General features: G+C 48.7%; 1 protein-coding gene across 1 annotated transcript in view; it reads right to left on the reverse strand.

Annotated features, from left to right (window-relative positions):
- TSPAN17 (tetraspanin 17) overlaps positions 1-8,604 on the reverse strand; it is a 111,479-nt gene extending 102,875 nt beyond the window's left edge. The window contains exons 1-2 of the mRNA XM_078652802.1: positions 8,281-8,604; positions 6,556-7,539 (exon numbers count right to left, since the gene is read on the reverse strand). Coding sequence (XP_078508928.1) covers positions 6,556-6,708 — 153 coding nt within the window. The 5' untranslated portion in view covers positions 6,709-7,539; positions 8,281-8,604. The remainder of the gene's footprint in view (positions 1-6,555; positions 7,540-8,280) is intronic.
- Positions 8,605-10,307: the final 1,703 nt, after the last annotated feature.

Consider the following 10,307-nt stretch of genomic DNA (forward strand, 5'->3'; position numbering starts at 1 on the left):
TGGTGGACAAAAGGGTGGGTACAGAGGGCAACGTGTGTCTTACACTTTTAGTAGAAAAGAAATCAGGAGACAAAGAAAGCTAGGAAACAGATAAGCGGGAGAAATGAACGAATATCTAGGAGCGAGAGGTTCCGGCCAAAGATGGTGACAGTAAGAGCAAATCAGACAGTTTAAAAGTTTACCCTATGTGTTATGTTAGGTCGATTTGTATGGCACAACGTATCACCCATGAGGGTATCCAGGCATTGGAACAAGAAAGTAGGTCAGATGGAGCTCTTAGTTGAACAGCCAGCTCTTCAGTTTCTTGCAAAAGTTGAGTAGCAAAGGGGTGGCGATGTAAAAGGAGCATCCTCCTGACTTGCTTCTTTGGATGCAGGGGCTTACAAGGACGAGTGAGGCTGAGCATAGATGTTTGGTTGGATGGTAGAAAAGAAGATGGTCATTGAGGTACACAGGTCGGTGTTGTGGAGTTTTTTTTTAGCTTTTGAAGTTTCAGAGTTGCTGGGTAAGAGCTGAGATGGATGGGTTGAAAGTTGAGGATGTCTGGAAAAATTAGACTCTGCTAAGGCGGCATTTACGAAAATCCAAGACAGATCAAGTTCGTAAGAGAGCAAAAATTGTCTAAGATACAAAGCGCTGTATGTACGGTACAAGCTAGGCATAAGTTGTAAGAGGTAGGGAATGCCATGTTAGGTTTTGTCTTGGTCATGAAGATGGAAAAAGGTTATTAGCTTCACAATTGCTGCCAGTGATGAGGAAAGTGTTAATGTGCATGGGAGAAAGCCCAATGGACTTTGATGCCCATTCCTTATGGACTGAAGCATCAGCTGAGACTGCTAGATTGGGTTACTCAATAGAGGAGATCATGAGGTTGGGTAGAGGGTTGTCTGTCTGTTGTATGCATTATATTAGGGATGTTGAAGAGTGTGGTGGGTTTTTACTGTATCAACATGTTTCCTATCTAATTGCAGGTTGTGTACCAGGACCCTTAATGACTGTTTCTATATGTGGATTATCTGCAATTCGTTTCTTAAAAGGGCAGCAAAGCAAGTAGAGGCTCATCCTTTTGGGAAGAATTTAGGGTTTAGATCAACAGAGACTAAGATTGAATGGTGGGGTGGAGGAGTATGAAGTGGGGACAACTACTTAAAAGGAGCTTGCAGTAAGCATAACCAATGTAAATGGCACAGGTAGCGCTCCAACCCATTGTTTTGATGACCATGCCACCTCAGTTTGAACCCAGCTATACGCAACTCAGTCTTGACAATATTCCTCGAGGGAAAAGTCCAGCCCGAACTGCCAAGCCAGGTCGTCCCTGAACCAGAACACAAGTTAGACAGGACCAGTTTCACTCTAGTTATAGTCTCATCAGCTGGGTACAGCTTTGTTCCAGTGATACAGTGAGCGCAGGACCCACATCTGGGCATACTCATGCCATTTAGGGTGGTATATGAAGCACACAAAAGGTGATGGGAGGCTGCTTGCACTAAGCCTAACCACTAGTCCTGGGTTGCTTGTGTTCTGGTTCAGGGAGGACCTGGCTTGGAAGTTCGGGCGGCACTGTTCTGATTGAAGCAGGGTCAGGTTTGATTTGGATATGGCTAGGTTCAAAGTGAGGTGGCACGGTCTGCAAAATAATGATGGAGTGGGATGCGGCCCTGAGTAATTACCAGTCGCTCGGATTAATTCAAGCATTCCGTCCACCACTTTTTGTATACTTTAGTAGGGACAACAACTGCCATGGTTATCTAGTTAAGTGAGTGCAAGAATTTGCCCAGACATTAGTACTACCAATTTGGGAGAAAATTATTTGGGTCAAATATCTGGCTTGGGGATATTGAAAGAAATGAAGAACAAGTTGGATATGATAGCACATATGTGGTCGGGGACTTTAGTTTGTTTGGACAGTTTTTGCAGCAAGGAGGGCTTGGCCTGGGGCTGGGATAAATAGTACGGTAGAAAGAAGTAGGTACAAAGTTGATAGAGAAATAGGTTGATTTTGCCAAGGTAGGAGGATAGGGGTGGTAGAACATGGAGATATTAAATAAAAAGAGTACTTCATATTTTACAGACAAGATGAGATTCACTTATCATTCATGGCGAACAAGTTATATTTGCTGGCAACCAGAAATTGCTTGGCAATGAAGTAGTCGGGTTCACAAATCTACTATAGATTTTCTAGTTTTTGGGGAGACAGCCTGGTTGATGGATTAGAAGAATATAAGGTGACAGCCAGTGACCCGATTTAAATACATTAAGGGGGGGGGACAAGAAAAAGCACCTGTCCAGGGTTTTTCCTGGGTGTCAGAAAGCATAGGGATCATGAAATGGGACGCAAGGGTTGGGGCAGCGCATGGCAGACCTTGGCAGAGGGTGTACGGGGGAGCGATGGTTGAGGCACGTGTGAATGGATGGCAAGTTAAATGATAGGGGTATGGTGAGAAAGGTTTGGATGGTTTGCTGGGGGTTTGTTCATGTTGGAGGGGAGGCTTGTGGAGAGATTAGTTTAAACGCTGTATTAGTGAGGTGGGGTAAGTTAACATAAGTCATAAAGTATACAAGTTTCAGCTGCATACCTGTTACAATAAAGCGGCCTTTTGCCCTTAAATTGGCTTGTTATTCTGCGCCATCTCGCATTGATGAGGATGGTGGAAGTTGAGATGACGCCAACAGACCCGATTTGGGCAGGAGACTCCTAATTTTTTTTATGTCTTCATTTTAGCTATCACGTGACCCCCCCCTGGCTTTGCTTCAAAGTATGTCAATGGAGAAAATAAGTACCCCGATTCTTTTTTTTTCCATAATCGCCCTTTTTCTAATTCTAAAATGTTGGCTTGTATGTTCCTTTAACGGTTTGGGACAGTTTCTTGCTATTTCTAAATGTGTGTTGTTTTGGGTGGATCGCAATGGTGTATAAAATGGCGAAAAGTTTTACCAATGATGTAATTGGGAGAACTATACACCATCCCCATAGCCCCAGTAAAACCTCCACGTGACATAATCAAAATGTAATAATACAAAAAAAAACAGAGAGGCCAGAAGCCCGTGCACTGGTCTCTGGGGCGCAGGCGTGACCCCGACACAGTGTGGTGTGTTGCCCAGGGCCCAACGCAGACCACATATTCCTCAGCACTGTGCAACATTTTTAATGTGTTCAACTCAGCATATCTCGGTCGCAACGACAGTATAGTGACAGAATTATAGGCGAGGTGTCAGCGGGGGGCTAGATCTCGTTCGCCTGTCGCAGGAAACGCAGCAGCGTTTGGAGGAAAACAGGAAGCGGCCGGGGGTTTAGCAGGAAGCCGGAAATAGTTAGCGGAAGAGGATTTCAGGAAGCGGGTCGGTTGGAAGAAGTCGCTGACGGACAAGGCGGCACGTCGTTAGCAGGGCACTGGATGGATTTAACATGGAGCCGTGAGAGATTAGGGCCGGGGTTTGGGAATTGGAAACAATACGCAGTACGTGAGCAGATAGATATATACACATGAACTCGTCTGGAAAAAAAATAGAATTGAGGGGCTATGGAGGCGGATTGAGGTACAACGCACTCGTTATTAAACTACCGTGCAAACTGGAAAGAGGCGAATGGTATACTGGTGAGAGGTACAGTGAATCAGGGCTCGAGTCGGGGTACCACGCTGGTGGACGGCGTCCCCCCACTTATTTTACCGGGTGCTCGATAACTGGACCAAATGGAGCCCCACATTCACTCTTTGGCCTCTCTGGGGCGAGATCGGAGCCCATTCAGAACGCTGCTCAGGCGCTGGCTTTCCTGATACAATCGAATCTAAGGGGTGAGTGAGGGTAGGCAATGAGTCTGATGGTGCAAGCCACCTTTCGTGACGTCACTTCCTGTCATGACGTCAGCATCCCCCCACTACTTTTTTTTTTAGGACTTGTGCACTGAGTGCAGATGATGGGGGCATGGTAGGCTGGTCATAAAGTTGACGCCAATCTGCAGGCAGACTAAAGTGAAAGGGAAAACGACCAGCGGCTGTAAATAGATGCAGGGCCTAGCCCAGGGCAAACACTGTATGACAAGGGCAGCTTGGCAGTGCATAGAATGAGGTGCAGGCAGGGCAGATAGACGGTTTAAGGGAAAGTTTGCGGGGCCGACTGACAGCGCTGAGGATAAGCTGCAGAACGGACAGACAGCGCACAGAATGAGTTACAAGAGAGGCTGACAGTGCAAAGAGGATACAGTGACAGCGCAGAGGATTGCGTGAAGGGCGAGTGGATACTGCAGAGAAGCATGGCCGCCGGACGGGGCAAAAAAATGAGGTGCAGGGCAAGAGGTGCTGGGCAGTTTGGGAAATGTTGAGGGTAAGCAGAGGATGAGATGCAAAAAAGGATGTTAGCTGAGGGGAGAAGCAGAGCAGATCTCTCGTGTGTAGAGACACGGTGTACAGTGCTAGATGGCAGTGCAGCGGATGAGGTGCTGGGCATGTATGCGGTGTGTACGGTAAAGAGGTTCGCGGGACCATAACCACACACAGTACGACTCAGTTGTGCACGGCGACCTCTAGGCTCATGAGTGGGCGTTTTTGGCTAGGAGGAAAACTACCACCCTCGTCCCCTGTGCTACCCAAAACTCTTACAGTGCCCAGTCTCGCCCCCTCCAAAACATGGCCGGTGTACCACCCACCACATATTAATCGGGTGCAGTACATCTCTAAGAAAAGTTCAGACTGGCTAACATTTCAGTGTCAATCGCAACCTCAGTACGACAGAGAAATTAAACAATGATACAGGCTCCACCATTTACCATTTCCACACAGCACCCCCCCACCCCCCAAGCTGACGCCAGCACAACAAACATACAGACACTTCTTTTTGAGACTATGTACTGCTCCACCGCAGAACAATAGAGCACGAACCGCAGTGAACAGAGCCCCTTTCACTGCATTCCCAGGGCCTGTACCCCGCACCCTGCACACATCGGCCCTCACACATACAACAGTGTTTCTCACACATTGCATACTACCCACACACAAATAGCGCACTGTTCTCGCCATTCACAACAGCTCCCACACAGCTGCCGAGGGCGCCCCATGTCACGTGTGCTACCTTCAGCCGGTCACGTTTATTAGGTCTGGCTTGACAGCGCAGTTGTCTCCATGTCTTATTGTTAGCAATTCTTTAAACCCCACATAGAGTTGCATTTGGCTTCTCTCACCTCATGCTATTGGCTCTTTGGTGTATCACCTGGCTTTCTAGTGAGTGTTTCCTATTGGAATGTACCAGGGACTATTTTCCAAGTGAAAAGTACACGGTCATCAATCACACTGTCACATTCAGTTCCTAACCATCTATACGCTTTCTGTACACAAACAAGACGGGCCCTATTGGTAATTCTAACAAATATACAGAAATTGGCCTTTGACGCTACCCACGTGAATGGCTCTCTCTGTTAATAGTTTGCTGTATCATTCCACCCGTTTGTAAATGTGTTCACTCGAATGTATGAATGTCTATTCTTACATCTGAAAAGTACAATCACCACACTGTCACAGTCAGTTCTCGTTCTCCAAATACATTCTATACAGAAAGCAACAGTTCTTTCTACTTTGTCCCAGTCTTGGTAATCCCAATAGGCCTGACTGTAATGTGCCAAATATGTGTTCTTGCAATGCGTGAAAAGCTCAATTCTCTATTCTTGTATTTGCATAGATTAGCACATTAACGCCAGACTACCGTTGGCAATGCTTATTTTTATATCTTACAGCACTGTAGGTTGAGATTTTAGAACACGTACTTGAAATATTGAAAAATAAACTAGAACTCCGGGAATACAACATGCAATTGTCTAAAACTCCAGGAATGGCTCAAGTAGTCACGACGCCGCTCAACGCGCATGCTCAGCACACACAAATCCGTTGTTCCTATGCATAGCACAAGCTCTCTCCTCACACACAATACACTCCTAATCTACATATCAAACAGGTTCACACCTCTGGTTGCGCCCCCCCCCCCCCCCCCCCCCAGCAGCGCGCAGTTCTTCGCACTCTATTGCCACAGGCACATTGCTCCCACAGAGACAGCACATGGTGCCCCTCCCCCATTGCACACAGAGCACACGCATGAAAACACACACAGATCACAGGGGGGGGGGGGGCATTGCCATGTGAGACACTTCCAAGTGCTGATGACGTCATTATCCACTTTACATGATGTCGCTCCTTTTGTGCTCGCCCTAAACATAAAACTGCAAGTCCCGGCATGCAACCCTCCGCTCGCTGCAAATCCTATAAAGGGACAGATGGAGCACGTGACAAGAGGTCACATGGCGGGTATGCACACAAAAACAATGTCCCTCAAAAACAGACTCTCACACCAATCCCCCCACACACAAAGGACGCGACTACCTGGCAACACAGTAAACATCTGGTCGCAGCTGCCGAGGCAGTACGTCTGAACGTCATTATTGTAGATGTAACTTGCTGTACCCTTGTATGATGCTTCTGTTGGAAAGCGCTCCGATGCCTTCGAGCCATGTCCGCGCTATATAAAATTGCAAGAAATAAACAAAACGCCCAGTGCACGCGGGACACTCACCCAGAAGATGATGTTGAAGGCGAAGAGGGAATACTTGACGCAGCAGCTCACTTCGGGCCCCCTGTATGGCTGCTGCTTGCTTGACATAGTGCAGGGTGAGATGCGGGGGGCAGGGGGAGGTGGGCGGACACAGGGGGCAACCAGAGGGCACATACAACGACCAGTGAAGAGATCGGGGGCACACGGTAATGTGAGCAGCAGCAAAGCTCCGCGGAGACTGCAGGGCCCTGGGTGGAGTGCCAGGCTCTGAGGGAAAGATTGGCTACAGGAGGGGTGAGTGTGTCAAACTATAGAAACTGAGAGTGTTAAACTGCAGGAGGGGAGATTGCCGGAAATAGAGGAGGAGAGTGTCAGGCATAGAATTTTAGATTGTGAGAGACGTCAGTGTTAGGTTTAAGGGGCGAGTGTAATTTTCTAGTTGGGATGTCAGGCTTGAGGCGAGAGTGTCGGCCTCTAGAATAGAGCGTTCCTCCAAACGGCGAGTAAGGGAAGGCTTCAGAGAGTAAGGGAAGGCTTTCCTATAGTAGAGTGGTCCAGGCTTGGAGAGAAGGAAAGTGAAACTCAAGAGGTGTTGGAAGTGGGGAGTACTAATGCTAAGAGAGCACCGGATGCGAGGGAGGGTGTTGGGTTCGAGGAGTATGGAATGTCAGTCTCTGTGAGCACCTCGCGACAGACTATAAAGGCAGGGGTTGGCAGTCCTTATATAAAAGTGCATTGTCGTCTCTCCGATGCGCCACATGCTCAGTCTCGAGTAAGGGGCAGTTTTACGATGCTTTTTTTTGTGGACAGAGCACTGGCCTCAGTAGTCACAGATGTTCAGGAGAGCAACACAGGCACGTGTGAGCTTGGGCAAGTGCAAAATACAGGGCGTGGGTGGAGGCGGGTCCGCAGGCAGTTCTTGTGAGTGTGGGTCCCGCAGGCAGCAGGCTCGGAGCGTGAAGGCTTCTCAGGTTCCGGGCTTGAGGGCCCCGCAGGCAGCAGGCTCTAGAAGAGGGACAGATGCAGGAGGTTTGTTCAGACGAGAACAGTCACAATCCGAGCTAAGCAGGCGACAGTCACCGTGGGGTTGTCAGAGCCGGGAAGCACTTACACAGGGAGCACGCTTAGAGGGAAGAGGAGCACACACAAGCAGGGAACAGGCACAGGCGTTCAGGGAACAATCACAAGACACAGCCACTGCCTGATAGGGAACAGTCACTAACAGCCTGTGAGTACCTAGGGGCATAGGGAGGGTTCGCAGTCAGAGCAGTAACAGGGTAGGAGCGTTACAGACAAACAGCTACCACGGCTAGGGGGCAGACTCTCGAAAGTAGGGAGCAGTCACGACTAGGGAGCAGTTCCTAGCAGGATGTCACCACGGGAGGGTAGCAGGCACATGGAAGAACCACAGATAAGATGCAGTCGCATGTAGTATCCCATACATGGCACTCTCGTGGGTGGGGACCAGGCCCAGACAAGAAACAGTCGGACAGGAAGCAATCGCAGGAGCAGGCTCGTGTGTGCAGCAGTTACAGAGCGCACACACACAGCTGGAGACCAGTCACAGTCAACGAGCAATCGCATGCAGGAGCAGTCACAGACTGGAAGCAGTCACAGGCGGAGACAAACAGAGAAGCGATGCGGTCACAGACATGGAGCAGTAACATGTAGGGAACGGAATAAGGGAGGGGTCGCCTGCAGGGGGCAGTCGAGTTCTGAGAGCTGCTACAGGCACGCGGTACTCACAGGCAGGGCTGGCGCAGGCAGGGGCCTCACTCGAGGAGGCTGCGGGGACCAGTAGCTGAGCCGCACTGCCCTTTGTTCGAGAGCATCCTTGAGGCTGTGGGAGCCATGTCTGTGGCGCTCTCTCTGCCTGTCTCCCGGTCTCCTCCCCCTACAGTGTCTGCTCCCAGACTCCTCCCAGCCAAGGGGGAGGGGGGCTTCGGGAGACTGCAGCACTAACCTGAAGAGGACCCCTACAGGCGCTCAATTGTTACTGCTGCCTGTCTGCGCCATCCACACCACAGTCCTCCACCGCCAGTGACAACGGCCTGTTCGCGCACCGCCTGTGCCGATAACGGCATATCCGGTTTCCACGAGTGACAACATTCCCTGCTGCAGTGCAGCCATCTGGACTGGACGCATTAGTGAAAAGCGAGCACGTCCAGTGTGTGCACCAGTGACTGCACACCTGGCTGCACTGGTTACATCATACTTTTATTTTTGCAGTTTTTATATAGCGCAAACTCGGCCTGAAGGTATTGGAGAGCCTTACATGAGCCCCAGTTACATTACACAGTGGCACATTCATGTTTTTGGTAGACAAGGGGGGGGGGGGGGGGTATTAAGTGATTTGCCCAGAATCACAGGTTGTTCAGCCGAAGCCTTGACTCCCCAGCTCCAAAGTTGGCAGCTGCGCCAGGGACAGCGCCTCACAATATACACCAGTAATAACTCAAAACGGGCATCTTGGCAGCTCGAGTGAAAGATCACAGCCTGTTAATGACAGGACACTCTGTTTGCACCTTCGGTTGCACAGTCTGCCTGCACAAGTAACCGCTCAGCCTGACTGCATCACCGACCGTCTGACTGCCAGCATGTCACAGCAACCCATGGCATACAATGTCTGCAAGCACTAGATAGCACTGCTTGGTCACGTGACAGCACGTTCTTGCACAACCAGAACACTGTCTGCATCATCGACAGCACAATCTGTGATGAAACACACCATGGAGGGGGGGGGGGTCTCTAAAGGGGGCGTGACCTATGTAATTAGGGACGTGCCTAAAACACAAACTACATTTCTGCGATTCCCACAGTGAGCCACCCAACCCGTATATTGGTTCTTCCCTGAGCTTTCTGTTAATGTACCCAGATATATAATACAAAAACTGACACAAAAAAACAGCCACAACTATTGGCTTTGTCAGTGGTTGTTGGTTGCTTAAGTTAAAGGAGTAAACAACAATGATTTTGTTGCAAATAATATTCAAAATGTTTCAGTTCTGAGATTGTGAGACTGAATTGAACAGTACAGGCCTGCGGAAGGTGGAGGGATCTTCGGGGTTTCTCATTCTCTCAGACAGGTATGCCCTTGTGATCCCCACATCTCATCCATCTGCATATTTTACACTTTCCTCTTTGGCACCTTCTTTTCACTCTCTCTTGAATGCACTTCCTCGCATCTCCTTCACTTCACCAACCCCAAAATATTCAACTCACCCACTCCCCTGCCAGCACTGCATTTTCATTTACTTTCGCCTTGTCAATATTTTGACAACTCTGTTGCTCTTTTGAACATAGTTGCACCCGATCACAATTGCAATTGGAGTACATGTCAATTGCACTGCATGCTCTGCAGAGGCCAAGAATTGGATGGGCATGACTTCTGAGCACCCATTTAACCCACTGACAGGCACAATGAGAACAGGCTCACACTGCTTTCAGCCTCAACTCCAGAGCGGTCAATTGTGCTATGAGTTATAAACACCTTGAGAATACTCAGTTGAAAGTGTGCATAGTACAGACATAACTATGCTACACTAAAACAAAATACAGAAATACAACATCCTGGAAATAGCTAACACTCTTAGCGAATGCAAGATTAAGTAAAACGTGAAACATTGCTGACCTTACCTTAGCATTTTTACAATAATTGTTCAGTATTCAATCAGTGTTTTTGACATTATGACAAAGGACATGAATAGAGGGCCCAATAGGGACCCATTTTAATATCTGTTTTTAATTTCTGACAGGTCTGATTCCAGAAAGGA

The sequence above is a fragment of the Lissotriton helveticus genome, chromosome 7, assembly GCF_964261635.1.
Source record: "Lissotriton helveticus chromosome 7, aLisHel1.1, whole genome shotgun sequence".
Taxonomy (NCBI): domain Eukaryota; kingdom Metazoa; phylum Chordata; class Amphibia; order Caudata; family Salamandridae; genus Lissotriton; species Lissotriton helveticus.